The sequence below is a fragment of the Coptis chinensis genome, chromosome 8 (genome assembly GCF_015680905.1).
Source record: "Coptis chinensis isolate HL-2020 chromosome 8, ASM1568090v1, whole genome shotgun sequence".
In the NCBI taxonomy this organism is placed as follows: Eukaryota; Viridiplantae; Streptophyta; class Magnoliopsida; order Ranunculales; family Ranunculaceae; genus Coptis; species Coptis chinensis.
The window spans coordinates 1,610,043-1,624,891 of record NC_141463.1 but is presented as its reverse complement, the minus strand read 5'-3'; the positions used below and the strand labels follow the sequence as shown (position 1 = coordinate 1,624,891).

The following is a 14,849-nucleotide window of genomic DNA, read 5'->3' as shown; positions in this document are numbered from 1 at the left end:
GACTGCAATGAACTTTGTTTCTCAATTCACATTGTTTCCTTGTACTAGAAATATGAAAGACAAAAAATACTAGGCAAATAAAAAGAGACAAATTTGATAAAAGTATAATCAATTACTTTTACATGAACAGATCCTACATTCTTCAATTCAAGCACATCCATGCCTGCTTAAATGGCTTACCAAAAAAAGGACTTCATATTCACTACAATATTATAAGAAACACGCACTCGCTAATGAGTAATAACATTAGATACATCAACTTTTACAACTGGTAGTGCTCCAGGGCTTGGAATTAATGGACGACAACTGAACACCACCAGTTTTGTCCCACGAAATATGAGCACCGCACCAATACTTCAAATACCAATTGAGACCGGGCCGCAATTTCAACCGAGGTGGTGCCCTTGATCCCCGCTGGAAGTTGTAAAATCAGAAAATGCTATTAAACACCTCACCAAGAACAAACAAAAACTGAAGTATCAATAGCCTATGACCAATAAGGAAGCAATTCGAATGCTACCCATGCCATTTGCAACTTGACAGGAAGAGCACAAGCTAGTAGACCACTTCGAGCGTCCAAACACTTTCATGTCTAACTGAAAAAAATGAAATGAATGAGTTCCAAATTAGAAAAGACGTTGACAATGAGCAAGAACCCTTAATATCTAGCAAAAACTACAAACTCAAATTCGGGCAAATATAAGGGGAAAAAATGAAGAAGAGTTGATCGAATTAGGATATAATGGTTTAGCCACGAGTTAAATAATTTTTCCCAACAGGGTAAAGAACAAAATCAAAAGAAAGGGAGATGAAGGAACTTTTGGTTGAAAGATGAGGCAAATGAGCTTAACTGCATTTTTTCCTAGATAGTTCAAAGAACACGGTAAAAGGTAAGCAAAGGGAATGATAAAAATTAACCATATACATTCTATTTGAACTTATTGATTATTCATAAACATATGAATCCCTGTTTTTATGAACAGTGAAGTGACAAAAATCTGGAACAATATCATTAGGAACTAAAGATAAAACACCTAATAACTAAAGATAAACCCGTATACATCGATCTTTTCATTCACCTTGGTTGTGTAAGTGTACTCTGAAAAATTCAATCAACCAACTGCAGTTTAGCCGATTTTCCAACTTTAAGTATGTTATAAAATATAGAAATGTACTCAAATAAGACTCACCGGGCGCAATGTATCCAGTAAGAGCACAGCATCACATGACATTTGTATCCGACTCCCCATGCTTAACCAACATCTTTGCCAATCCAAAGTCTGCAATCGTAGCATTAAAGTTGGCATCCAACAAGATATTGCTCGATTTCACATCACAATGAATGATGGATGAGAGCATCCATGATGCATGTAGCAAAGACCTTGAGCAACTCAACTGCGATATGCAACCTTGTAGGCCAATCCAAGAGAACATGGTTAACTGAATCTGAAATATATTGATTCTCTCTTTCTTTTGTGTAACCATCGGTCTAAAAGCTGCTATTCACCATGTATTCATAAACAAGAAGTACCGAGCTCTCACAAGAAATACAAAGAAAACAGTTTTACTATGTTTGAGTGAAGAATTGTTCCCAATATCTTTCAAGAACTTTGATAGCGGGGAGCATATGATCCTGTTGCCTGTAATTCTCCATTGAACATGGATTCCTTCAAGAAAATTTATCCAAACCAAGATAAGTGGAAGAATGTGAAGAAGCAAACCCTCAAAGAGTTGCACCGCGACACCTATGTAAAACACCATATACCACCCATCCGCCATTAGAAGATTGGCTGTGTGTTCAAATCAAGTTCCTTCTTTTGCCTTTCAAACCATGGTGCTATTAGAGCCCATTGTCCACGTTATCAAGGGATTCAAATCACGTGCAACCTTAATTGGGAATGATGTCGCAAAGTAAAACAAGTTGAAACCCAAAACAAAAACAAAAAATCAAATAACCTTGTTGTACCCAAAACCAATCCTGTTGTACCTCCTCTTTCCTTGTTAAATGCCGATAGAATGCCCGTGGTATGAATGAAAGACGACTCAACCGCACACACTTCATTTCACTTTACGAAAATCAAATAACCTGCATAACCATTATTTGTAAATCTGTTTTTTTTTTTTTAAGAAGATGATATGTAAAAAGACGCGTTTTATCCTCATTTTTAGTTTCTCAAATTTCAAAATTTCGAAGTTTTTATCAAAATTAGATATGGTCATCTCATCTTGAGATCGAGGGACGAGAAAAAGTGTGAGATAAGAGTGTCACTATAAGAGTGGCACTCTGAGACAAACCGATATACGGTTTGTCTAGAGTGCCACTCTTATAGTGACACCCCCTTATCTCACACTTCTTCTGGTCCTTGGATCTCTTCTCTAGATCATCGATCTAATTCACTCAAATATCCGATATTTCAAGATTTTAAAGTATTTCGGAAACCAAAAAACGAAAAAATGCGAAATGTTTGATCATCTCTCACGGTCGTCCTCTTCTCCACTCCAGAAATTTTCGAATCTAGAAAAATTGTTTACCAAACAATTAATCAATTTTCTTATCAACAAGAACATTATTCAGTTTCAGAGAACATTATTCAGTCTCAGAAAAGTTTCTCAATTTTCGATCTAAGCTTCTTATAACTAGATCTCAGTTATGAACACACAAGAAATTTTTGATCTAAGCTTTTATAACTAGATCTCTTCGATGAAGCATACGGTTTGGCATACAAGAGAAACTCACCAGCTCAAAGTCCAATCTCAAGATGTAAGCAATAAAACCTCAAATCTATTTTATAATATTTATTCATCCTTTTTATTTTTTTAATGTTTTACGGTTTTGGATAACATCCGTAAGTTTGCTAAGAAGAGTTTACCACCATCTCAAATCGGTGTGCTTCTTCGTGATTATCACAAAGATCGCTTCGAGTCAAAAGTGTTACTTTCGTGCTAAAAGATCTTGCATATTCTCAAGTCCCACGGTACTAATCCATTTTGTTTTCTATTTATTTATTCACTTGTTTTTGTATTTTAGTTTTAAAAATGGTTGCTTTATATTGTGGGGTTGTAGGGCTTGCACCTAAAATTCCCTCAAGATCTGTACCATTTGATTAAGAAGCCGCTTGCTATCCATAAGCATTTGGAGAGGAACAGAAGGATAAGGACAACAAAGTTTAGGCTGATTTTGGTTGAGAGCAGGATTCATAAGCTCACTCGTTACTACAAGAGGACCAAGAAGCTTCCCTCACTCTGGAAATAGTGAGTGGACTCGCACACATTGTTTAGTTATATACAGTTGTTGTATGCACTTATTAGTATTGATGTCAGTATTCATATTTTATATGAACTGAATGTTTTGAGAAATAATTGGTGAAGTTTGGGTTTATGGTTGCAAAATTAGAGATCCGGCGGCTTGGATGCATGTCTCTGTTTCACAGTTAAAGAGTAGACAATAAAAATCAATATAAACCTATACATTCCGGGTTCAATGCATTTTAGGTTTAAGCTTCCTACTGAAAATCACTTGGTTCTATGTCAATGCCTATGGTTATTAGAATATGGTATGTAGTGTCTTAAGTTCTAACTTCTAAGAAATGATTGTATTTTAATGTGAAACTTGGTGTTCCTCCCCTTTTGCGGCTAACTTATTTGCTTATCGCTCTGTTGCCTATTGTTTTAATTAAGTCTGTGTTATGCTCAAAGGCAATGATATATTTATGTTTAATAATTGTAGATTTAGGTCTTAATCCATAAGTTACCAAAATGGTGCTTGCATGTGTTTTTGTATTTTTCATAATTGTTCAATGTATAATGAATTATAATAAGTTGGTTCTTGAATGTTAGAAGTCTTGCTTCATTCGTTGTTGTTGGTTCTTGAATGCTAAAACTTAAAAGTCTTGCTTCATTTGTTGTTGTTGGTTCTTTATAGACCATGACTTGTAGGTAGGGACATTTTCCTGATTTTATGGGAAGGTGGTTCTCAGATTATAAGATCCCGTTCCCATGTATTTTCTCAGATTATAACACCCCATCAAACCTCTTTTTGGCTTTTCTGATTTTATTGAAATGGTATCTAGTGCTATGATACTGGAGCTCTTCTTTTATGATGCTATCTTTCACGTGTTGCGTTTCTTACTTATATAAAATCTGTTTTAGATGCTTGTCTAGCTCGTTACTGATGCTTTTCTTTTTCTTTCTTTTTGTGCGTGAATCCACCACTTGCCAAAGACTTTGGTAGCTTAGGTTGAATTCCCTTACTGGGCTGGTGAAGTTCATGTTAAAGGTGTTTAAACGAAGATTGTTCTATTTAATTTTGTGAGGAAAATGGAAACTATTTTATGTTAAAGAGTATTGTGCTTCTGGTTGATTTTGATTCTCTCAATGGGCATTAAATTTGGTTGATATTTAATCTTGTGATGTGCATCTTTATTCAGTTTTCATTTGTTTTCTTTACAAGGGTTATTTGTACTTTTTGTGAGGTGTAGTTGCTTGTAAACTTTTGGTTGTGCGGACCATATATATGTATGTCAACGAGTCGATGAAAAGTGCTTGTAGGCCAGGAAAGAGTATTTTCGTGTTAAGTGATATTTTCTTAGACTGGTCTCGGACCTCCCATTTATATAACCATGGGGTCCTTTCATACAAAAAGTGTCGTCAACTTGTAATCTTACATTCTTACACCAAAATCTGCTACTGATATGTCTCCCAATGCATTGAGACTATTAGGCGGTCTGAGACTATTTTTTACATCTCCCATCTTGATCCGACTATCCATAGCGTTGCACTTGATTTGGAGGTCTTGAGTGCAGCTAACGAATACGATTCCACCCAAAGCCATGTCCATCCTCATTGTATTGGAGATCTTTGTTGAAAACTTGGAGACTTGCCACTCTTAACTATGGTACTAGCATCATTTGAACTTGGATAAAAAAATGACGTGTCTGTTTTTTTGCCCCTTGACCGGTGTGGCCATACCGTTTGGACTTAGTCCCAAATGACATGGCCACACCGTTTGGGACCTAGTCCAACGGTCAAGACAACAGAAAAAATAGTAGTGTCTCTCAAGTTACTGTCAACCCTCATAAGCCGTTATAGTTCTCATAATATAACATCAAGACAACAGAAAAAATATAACATCAAGACAACATAAATGGCCATGCCGTTTGGACTTTGAACTTGTAAAAAAAAATGGCGTGTCTGTTTGGACTTTGTCCCAAACGGCATGCCCACACCGTTTGTCCTTAGTCCCAAACGGCATGGCCACACCGTTTGGTACTAAGGCCAAACGGTGTGGCCATGCCGTTTGGACTTTGAACTTGCAAAAAAATGGCGTGTCTGTTTGGACTTAGTCCCAAACGGCATGGCCACACCGTTGGCCTTAGTACCAAAGCGGCATGGCCACCGTTTGGCCTTAGTACCAAACGGTGTGGCCATGCCGCTTATACTAAGGCCAAACGGTGTGGCCATGCCGTTTGGACTTTGAACTACCAAAAAAAACTGGGCGTGTCTGTTTGGACTTAGTCCCCAAAGCGGCATAGCCACCCGTTGGCCTTAGTACCAACGCGGCATGGCCACCGTTTGGCCTTAGTACCAAACGGTGTGGTCATGCCGTTTGGTACTAAGGCCAACGGTGTGGCCATGCCGTTTGGGACTAAGTCCAAACAGAATTACCATTTTTTGCAAGTTCATAAGGTTCGATATAACAACAAAATTTCGCAAGAAATAGTCAACGTTATAGTCATAAACTATGTCGAGTTATAGTTTATACATTAGGCCTGCATGTCGAGTTTGTTATAGTGTTAGTGTAAGTTTGGTATGCATGCATGTCGGAGTTTTGTTATGCCGAGAGTGTGTTTTGTCGAGTCGAGAATTATAAGATGGGATGCTCTAGCTAGATGAACTTGCCGAGAACCCAGCAAGTAAAATCTGTCTATCCCCGCTCATTCTAGAATTTTGATGTGCAATTCCCTCGAGCTTTAAGGAACTGCATAAACTTCTATTATTACTAAGCAATGTATAGCTGCAATGTACGGCTTCTCAAAAGAAAAAAAAAGCGTGATTTGCTTGCTATTCCAACACTTCCCACTAGCACAAAAGCCTAATTTACTTGCCCCTCTTTAGTACACACGCGTCCCGATCCCAAAAGCCTACTTCTCATCAAATTTAAAAATTCCACAAAGCTAGATTCTTCTAACATAGTCATATTGTTTGGAAGCTAAGGAACATCACAAGATGCCTTGTTAGGGCATAGGCTTCTTTTTGTCATCTTTGGGCTCGTGTAAAAGCGGTCGCAATGAACTTTGTTTCTCAATTCACATTGTTTCCTTGTACTAGAAATATGAAAGACAAAAAATACTAGGCAAATAAAAGAGACAAATTTGATAAAAGTATAATCAATTACTTTTACATGAACAGATCCTACATTCTTCAATTCAAGCACATCCATGCCTCGCTAAATGGCTTACCAAAAAAGGACTTCATATTCACTACAATATTATAAGAAACACGACTTCGCTAATGAGTAATAACATTAGATACATCAACTTTTACAAACCGGTAGTGCTCGGGGCTTGGAATTAATGGACGACAACCTGAACACCACCGGTTTTGTCCCACGAAATATGAGCACCGCACCAATACTTCAAATACCAATTGAGACCGGGGCGCAATTTCAACCGAGGTGGTGCCCTTGATCCTGCTGGAAGTTGTAAAATCAGAAAATGCTATTAAACACCTCACCAAGAACAAACAAAAAAAAACGAAGTATCAATAGCCTATGACCAATAAGGAAGCAACAGTTCAATGCTACCCATGCCATTTGCAACTTGGACAGAAGAGCACAAGCTAGTAGACCACTTCGAGCGTCCAAACACTTTCATGTCTAACTGAAAAAAATGAAATGAATGAGTTCCAAATTAGAAAAGACGTTCGGCAATGAGCAAGAACCCTTAATATCTAGCAAAAAACTACAAACTCAAATTCGGGCAAATATAAGGGGAAAAAATGAAGAAGAGTTGATCAGAATTAGGATATAATGGTTTAGCCACGAGTTAAATAATTTTTCCCAACAGGTAAAGAACAAAATCAAAAGAAAGGGAGATGAAGGAACTTTTGGTTGAAAGATGAGGCAAATGAGCGAACTGCATTTTCCTAGATAGTTCAAAGAACACGGCTGTAAGGTAAGCAAAGGGAATGATAAAAAATTAACCATATACATTCTATTTGAACTTATTGATTATTCATAAACATATGAATCCCTGTTTTTTATGAACAGTGAAGTGACAAAAATCTGGAACAATATCATTAGGAACTAAAGATAAAACACGAATAACTAAAGATAAACCGTATACATCGATCTTTTCATTCACCTTGGTTGTGTAAGTGTACTCTGAAATTCAATCAACCAACTGCAGTTTAGCCGATTTTCCAACTTTAAGTATGTTATAAAATATAGAAATGTACTCAAATAAGACTCACCTGGCGCAATGTATCCGTAAGAGCCTGCTACCGCAGACATTGTATCCGACTCCCCATGCTTAACCAACATCTTTGCCAATCCAAAGTCTGCAATCGTAGCATTAAAGTTGGCATCCAACAAGATATTGCTCGATTTCACATCACAATGAATGATGGACTGAGAGCATCCATGATGCATGTAGCAAAGACCTTGAGCAACTCCAACTGCGATATGCAACCTTGTAGGCCAATCCAAGAGAACATGGTTAACTGAATCTGAAAATATTGATTCTCTCTTTCTTTTGTGTAACCATCGGTCTAAGCTGCTATTCACCATGTATTCATAAACAAGAAGTACTGAGCTCTCACAAGAAATACAGCAAAACAGTTTTACTATGTTTGAGTGAAGAATTGTTCCCAATATCTTTCAAGAACTTTGATAGCGGAGCATATGATCCCGTTGCCTGTAATTCTCCATTGAACATGGATTCCTTCAAGAAAATTTATCCAAACCAAGATAAGTGGAAGAATGTGAAGAAGCAAACCCTCAAAGAGTTGCAACGCGACACCTATGTAAAAAACACCATATACCACCCATCCGCCATTAGAAGATTGGCCTGTGTGTTCAAAATCAAGTTCCTTCTTTTGCCTTTCAAACCATGGTGCTATTAGAGCCCATTGTCCACGCGTTATCAAGGGATTCAAATCACGTGCAACCTTAATTGGGAATGATGTCGCAAGTAAAACAAGTTGAAACCCAAAACAAAACAAAAAAAATCAAATAACTTTGTTGTACCCAAAACCAATCTGTTGTACCTCCTCTTTCCTTGTTAAATGCCGATAGAATGCCTCAAGATCCGGTATGAAAGACGACTCAACCGCACACACTTCAAATTTTTACTTTACGAAATCAAATAACCCGTGATAACCATTATTTGTAAATCTTTTTTTTTTTTTTTTAAAGATGATATGTAAAAGACGTTTTTATCCTCATTTTAGTTTCAAATTTTCAAAATTTCGAAGTTTTATCAAAATTAGATATGGTCATCTCATCTTGAGATCCGAGGGACCAAAAAAGTGAGATAAGAGTGTCACTATAAGAGTGGCACTCTAGACAAACCGATATATATATATATATATATATATATATATATATATATATATATATATATATATATATATATATATATATATATATATTACAAATTTGCCATATTACAAGTTTACCATCAAATCCCAAACTAACAACCAATCCAACCGGTCTCGCCCATAACAAGCTCCTCGGGTCGTTTGAGTGTACAATCAAGTGGTCTGCGCATGTCATTTGAGACAAAACTCTTGGCGGAGTCGTTTGGGCACTCTCCAAGACGACATGGCGGGGTCGTTTGGGGACTATCTTGGGCGACATAGCTGGATTGTTTGGACTTAAAAAATTCGATTTGTTTGTTACGATGTTCATTTTAAAAATCAACTTCCACTTAATCAATCCAAACTCGAACTCGAACTCAAACTCGAAAACGACTTCATCAAGCTTGGGCAAACTCAAACTCAAGTTTAATCAACTCAATCTTCCACCCAAACTCCAAAAAAACATCAAGTTTAATCAACCCAATATTCCACCCCAAAATCAAGTTTAATCAACCCAATCTTCCATCCAATCAAATTTAATCAACCTAATCAAGTTTAATCAACCCACCCAAATTTGAGTATATACTCAAACGGGACACGACTCGAATTTGGTGAAGTCGCCAACTTCAATTCCCATTGTTGATTCACAACTCAACATTCGAAATATGAACACGATAGAAAACTTGAAGTTTTTTTTTTTTTTTTTTTTTGGTTCAATCTCGTGAGAGAGATGATACCGGCTACAAAAGGTTTGAAAAAAAGGATAGCCCGTATGCGTTCAGGGGGGGTGTATTGGGCAATTGTTGTTGGACTTAGTTGTTGGGCTTGGGTTGGAGGCTGCCCAATGCAATTTGATGAATGCCCGATTAAATCACCTTTCAGCCTGTGTATAAATGTCATATGTTTGGGCCGGACCTCGACCTGGACCAGCATCTTGTAATAAGATTTGTTCTTCCTACTTGTAGCTGTTCATGTGATCACAGGTGATCAATGCATTGTGCTACTTCACTTTGGTGAAGAACAATTAGATACATAATTGTAGTGGCAAGTGAGAAACAAAAAATATATATATATAGCAATGGCTCGATTTATAGTTACTATAGTTTTAAAGAATGAAGATGTTCAGGTAGAATAAGAAAGGGTCTAAAGTCTAAACATGTTTCTACTCTCTTTTTCATGATGCATATTTTGTATATCCTCATATTTATAGTTGGTAGCATGAAGAATAGGAGAGGCAATACCAAACGTAAAGTCATCGCAGTAAATGTATTCCCTAGGAAGATATCCGGAGCCAGCATCCATCCTGACTAAGTTTCACCAGACCATCAGGTGGAGGGAATTGTTTGATATGCAAAGGATATTTATTCAGTGTATGTATGCCTTCCTTGGGATGAATAAGATGGCAGAGATATGACCAAGGTAAAACCTGCAGCATCCCAGCATCTTTGTTCAGTTGTTCACATTGCCAGCTCCAGATACCTTATGCAAAGAGCCGAACACAATACAGATGGAATTCTAGAAAATGAATGGCAAACACAGCACACAAATTTTGTGCACACCTCGTCTTAACTCCTAAGCAGCTAGCAGGGTGCACAAGGTGCTTGGTCCTGCCCCTCCTTTCCTGACATTCTATTACAATCTCTAAGTAGTACTCCTCCACACTCAAATACCCTTCTTTTTGGCAGAATTTGCTTGGAAAGTAGAACTGGTAGTGAAGGATATGTCCCATGCTGCAACTAAAATGACTGACACGTCAGGTTTGGGTGGACAGACTACTGTAAGATATTATTTAGCAAGGGAGGTTCTCTGACAGTTGAGAGTCTCGTACCATCCTTGCAAATTTGCAGTGCCAATTATACTTGACTGTAGCGATACTTCATCCCCAGGACGATCTCCGTACATAGTGTTCAATGCCAAAATGGTGAAGATATTATTACCCTTGCTATCAACTTACTACTTGGCAAATCACATTGGATAATGTTCAGTTTTGAATTACTTCAGAGTGCAGTGTGTTTCAACAAAACTTTCCACATACTTAAAATCCAATTTATTGAATGTCTTCACCAGTTTCTCAAGACAAGCACTACTCAAGCACGTCGGATAGGAAATCATGGAAGTATTCACTTTACTCAGCAGAACTGTTTCTTAATTCAAGCAAACTAATTTCTTAGAACTAGCACGAATTACAGAGGCTAACGGAATGGGCGTATAGTTCTGGCAGTCATAGAATCTATGACTAGATAGCTGGTATTGGAAAGGGCCAAAACGTTGAGGTGTTTAGACCTTTCCATGTTGCATAAAGAAAAATAAAAAGGTGCATAACAAGGGAAGCGATAGCAAAGATGCGTCAGACTTTGGTTTTCCTTGTTAAGTAAATGGCTCGCTTTCTGATGCACACAACTAAACAAACTATATGGAAATATGAATAAGCACCCATCTGGCTAGAGTGGACAATTATCCTTGGAGAAATAATCTCATTAAGATGAATTATATTATTGGTTTACAAAAGGGAAACAAGAAACTTACGGCCATGCAACAAAACCACAAAGCGTGAGGTATATATGATAACCATGAATCATACAACAGCTGCTTAAACTTTCCAGTTATTTACATTACCAGCATTAATCATCATAGGAAGACTGAGGAGCTGCAGCGCACCATTTTTTTTTTATTATTGGCAAACCTAAATGAGATCAGTAACTCTTTGATGCTGGCGGGGTTCGACCCCCAGACCTCTGGTATCATCACCCAAAGGTTTTACCGACTTTGCTAGTCGGCACCTGCACCCTAGATCAAAAGGATCTTCAGAACCACAGCAATGCCAGTATTGGAAAACTTGGCCAGAATCAGGGGTGTTCATGGTTCCTCCACCGTACACACTCTCGATCTTTCTCTTTGTCTCGCCTAAATATAAGTGTTGAGCAAAATTACATGCTAATTAGGCTTTTATCCTTCCACGTACATCAGCTAAAACATGTTTATATGATAGAGAATTACATAATCAAATGACACCAAAGATGAATTCTATGAAAACAAAATGCAAAAGAATGAAGAAAACACGAAAATGAGACTATGAAGAACTACAAACAAATCTGATTCCAAAAAAACAATATGCTCGAGCTCAGATGCCCAATCACGTTGCAGCATTATGCGTTTCTTTTGGACAGAAATTCATCCAAATGCTTAGCAACCATCTGCTTAATCCAGTTTACTCAGTAGAACAGTGACAAACACGCAAAATGCAGCTAATTTACCATTAACTTTTTTCACAAAGAAAAATAAGTATCATTGATAACATTTCACATAAAACGGAGAGAAGCTTTAGTTTGTACTTTCTTAGAATGATTTTGCATAGACTCATGTATGATCCTCAACTGCAGTGACAAAATTAACAAGTCCTGTAAAGGACTGGGCGATTTGGAGATTACTGACTCATGAGTGAGGAAAAATGATAACAAGAATCCTTTTATCCGTTGCAAATGTTTTTCCTTCTTTTTTCCAAATTAGAGATGCATGTTTTCTTTATTTTTCTTTTTCTATGGGTCATAATGAATTGAGAAACTTGGGTACATAGTTTAGTAGCATGAAGAAAAGGCGAAGCAATACCAAATACAACTTTTCCACTGCATTCACCAAGAACACATTCGGAGGCAACAGGATAAGTGAGGATCCACCCATTTTGACCAAACAGTCTGGTGGAGGGAACCATTTAATATGCAAGGGGATCTTGATTCTCTGCAGAACTCTTCTATGTATGCCCCCAAATCAATCAGAATAGGAAAGAATGACCAAGGTTGAGACGAATAAAGATAATATCATCAACAGTGAAAAGAAAGAGAGAGGGAGGATCTCAATGAACTACTAAATCTGTAGCATGCCAGTATCTTTGTTCACATTGCTATCACCAAATACCGTATGCAAAAATATGTGCAAACAAACAACCGAACACAACACAGATGGAAAGTAAAGAGCAAACACAGCAAACACTTTTGTGCACACCAGAGCTTGCAGACTGCACAGGGGACCCTGACATCTCCTTTCAATCTCCGACTCGACACTCATAATCAATACCATTCTTTTTGGCAGAAAGTTATTGGAAACTAGAACTAGTAGTTAAGGGTATATCTAATGGTGCAATGTAACCAAAATGGCTGTGACAGCTCGGGTTTGGTGGACAGATTACTGTAAGACATTATCTGCAAGCGGCGTTCTCCAACAGTAGCAGTTCTTCATTCCAAACTCCCAATGAAAATCTCTGTACATAATTTTCAGTCTGGTAAACTGCTAAATTATGTCTATATATTCCACCTACTACGATCCATGCTTTTAAACACATATCCTTCTAAAATTCATTTTCCAATCTCCATCATCAGTATGCAATGTCTTCACTTTTAAGACAAGCACAACATAGCAAATAAAGGAGATTCACTAAACTAGTAAACTTTTTTCTTGATAAAGTACACTAGTTTCTTATAGCCAATGACAGTTGCATAGGCTATTGGAATAGGAGTATAGCTTTTGCAGCCATGGGATCTATGGGGAAGCATTTCTAGCTTTTCAGGCTGCATTACCTATTCTAAGGGAAGCCTTGCCTCTTATCACAGCTTTCATTGCATCCGGCCTCCAGAGTGAAAGAGTTGATAGTGCAATAGATGATCCTAAAGCAAAATACTACGTGTATAAACCGCTATAAAATAAAAGGGGCAAAGAGCAGTCTACATATCAAAATCAGTAGCTAGAATGCGTCAGAATATGGTTTTTCTCGTCAAGCAAATGACTTACATTCTGATACAAAGACCAACCGACATCGAGATTAATATGAATAAGCAAGCATCCCAGCTAGAGTTGACAACCATCCTTGGGGAAATAATCTTTTTATATTCATTATATTATTAGTTTGCAAAAGAGAAACAAGATTTATGGCACTGGAACATAACGTTTCAATTCATATCGGTGACTTAAATTACAAAGTGTAAGGTATGATAACCATGAATCGTATAACAGCTGGTTAAACTTTCCAGTTACTTACATTAACCGCATTAATCATCATAAGACAAGTGAGGAGCTGCAGTGCACCCGATATCGAATGGATCTTCAGAACCACAGCAATGCCAATACTGGAAAACTTTGCCAGCGTCTGGGGTGTTCATGGTTCCTCCACTGTACACACTCTCAAACTTTCTCCTTGTCTCGCCTACAAACAAGTGTTGAGTTCGGCATCAGCAGACCTAATAAGCTAATTAGATCTGTATATATCCTTAAATATCAGATAAAACATGTTTATAAAAAAGTCATTCAAATGACATAAAGATTGATTCTTTTTTAAAAATAAATTGCATATGAATGAAGGAAACACAAAAAATGAGCCAACGTCCTATAAAGCTAACTAGTGACTTCAGAAAAGAGAGTATAGGGAATTACCACCAAAATGAGAAGTGTGGAAACGACAAGCATTTGGATTATTAAGAGAAGGATCAAACTGGGTTTTGCAGTTCTTGCAAGTCTTTAAACATTGTTTGGAATTGTTGTTATTATTAGTACATCTAATAATAATAACTTGTGAATGGGTTTTCTTTGTTTTGCCAAAGACATGAATTTGAATAATGGGTTTTGGGGCTTTGTTGATTGAAACTAAATTTTGACCGTTAAAACAGACTAGTAGAGAATTCGAGATGACTGCCATTTTGTTTTTTCAGTTAATTCTGTTGAGTGTTGAATAGTATTTGTGGGCTTGGTGGGCCTCCAAGAAGCCCATACAAACGATCCATGCTGTAGGAGTGTCAAAATGGCCCTCAATCCCTCAGCCTACCCGCCCAGCCCAATGAGGCCCTCACACATTCGTGGGCCGGACCTCAAGTCTTTTAGGGGAGGATAAGCCGGTAAAGGCCTAGACTTTGAAACTTAAGCCCTCCCTTAAGCCCGGCTCTCATTAGGCCCTCAACATTTATCATATATATTTTAATAAATCTTCATACAATATATTTCATCTTAGCATTAACTAGATTTTGAACCCGGGCATACGCCCGGGATCTATTAAATATTTTGTGTGCTTAAAAGATTTTACAAAATGTCACATACAAATTTTCAAATCATAATATATTTTTATTGAAAATAAACCAAAATACGTTAATGAGCAGCGATTATGGTGCATAAGTACTTGGGAACTAAGGGATCAAATTGAGATAGCCTCTTCACTTTGTGGTTTAGGATATTAATCCATAATTTTCAAATATAATTATCTCAAACTTGATCTAGCTTGTATAATAATTTTT

At 37.3% G+C, this 14,849-nt stretch overlaps 2 protein-coding genes across 6 annotated transcripts; both read right to left on the bottom strand.

Moving 5' to 3' along the window:
* Positions 1 to 505: 505 nt before the first annotated feature.
* LOC147479244 (leucine-rich repeat receptor-like kinase protein HAR1) lies at positions 506 to 8,026 on the bottom strand. Of its 4 annotated transcripts, XM_086577981.1 has the most exons (4): positions 7,471 to 7,882; positions 7,344 to 7,381; positions 6,803 to 6,878; positions 6,359 to 6,691 (listed from the first exon to the last, which is right to left on the bottom strand). In XM_086577981.1, exons 1-4 carry the CDS (start codon positions 7,784 to 7,786, stop codon positions 6,570 to 6,572), a joined length of 552 nt encoding a protein of 183 aa, XP_086434107.1. In that variant the 5' UTR covers positions 7,787 to 7,882; the 3' UTR covers positions 6,359 to 6,569. The 4 variants fall into 4 exon arrangements, 2 of the variants coding, with proteins under 2 accessions (XP_086434107.1, XP_086434108.1); XM_086577982.1 differs by lacking the exon at positions 7,344 to 7,381 and having other exon boundaries at positions 6,803 to 6,874; positions 7,471 to 8,026; XR_015205026.1 differs by lacking the exons at positions 6,359 to 6,691; positions 6,803 to 6,878; positions 7,344 to 7,381 and adding an exon at positions 506 to 596.
* A 3,011-nt stretch (positions 8,027 to 11,037) lies between these two features.
* LOC147479243 (carboxypeptidase) lies at positions 11,038 to 14,288 on the bottom strand. 2 transcript variants are annotated; one of them, XM_086581170.1, is made up of 3 exons: positions 13,999 to 14,288; positions 13,607 to 13,771; positions 11,038 to 11,481 (listed from the first exon to the last, which is right to left on the bottom strand). In XM_086581170.1, the coding sequence occupies exons 1-2, from the start codon at positions 14,258 to 14,260 to the stop codon at positions 13,617 to 13,619; spliced, it is 417 nt and encodes a 138-aa protein (XP_086437296.1). In that variant the 5' UTR covers positions 14,261 to 14,288; the 3' UTR covers positions 11,038 to 11,481; positions 13,607 to 13,616. The 2 variants fall into 2 exon arrangements, with proteins under 2 accessions (XP_086437296.1, XP_086437295.1); XM_086581169.1 differs by lacking the exon at positions 11,038 to 11,481 and having other exon boundaries at positions 13,436 to 13,771.
* Between the last annotated feature and the right edge of the window lie 561 nt (positions 14,289 to 14,849).

Coding starts and splice junctions, on each gene's coding strand:
- LOC147479244 (XM_086577981.1), bottom strand. CDS start 7,786: ATGGTGAATAGCAGCTTAGACCGATGGTTACACAAAAGAAAGAGAGAA. Junction 6,879..7,343: donor AGGTGAATGAAAAGATCGAT/GTATACGGTTTA, acceptor CATTTTTTTCAG/TTAGACATGAAAGTGTTTGG. Junction 6,692..6,802: donor CCAAGTTGCAAATGGCATGG/GTAGCATTGAAC, acceptor TACAACTTCCAG/CAGGATCAAGGGCACCACCT.
- LOC147479243 (XM_086581170.1), bottom strand. CDS start 14,260: ATGGCAGTCATCTCGAATTCTCTACTAGTCTGTTTTAACGGTCAAAAT. Junction 13,772..13,998: donor CCACACTTCTCATTTTGGTG/GTAATTCCCTAT, acceptor ACTTGTTTGTAG/GCGAGACAAGGAGAAAGTTT.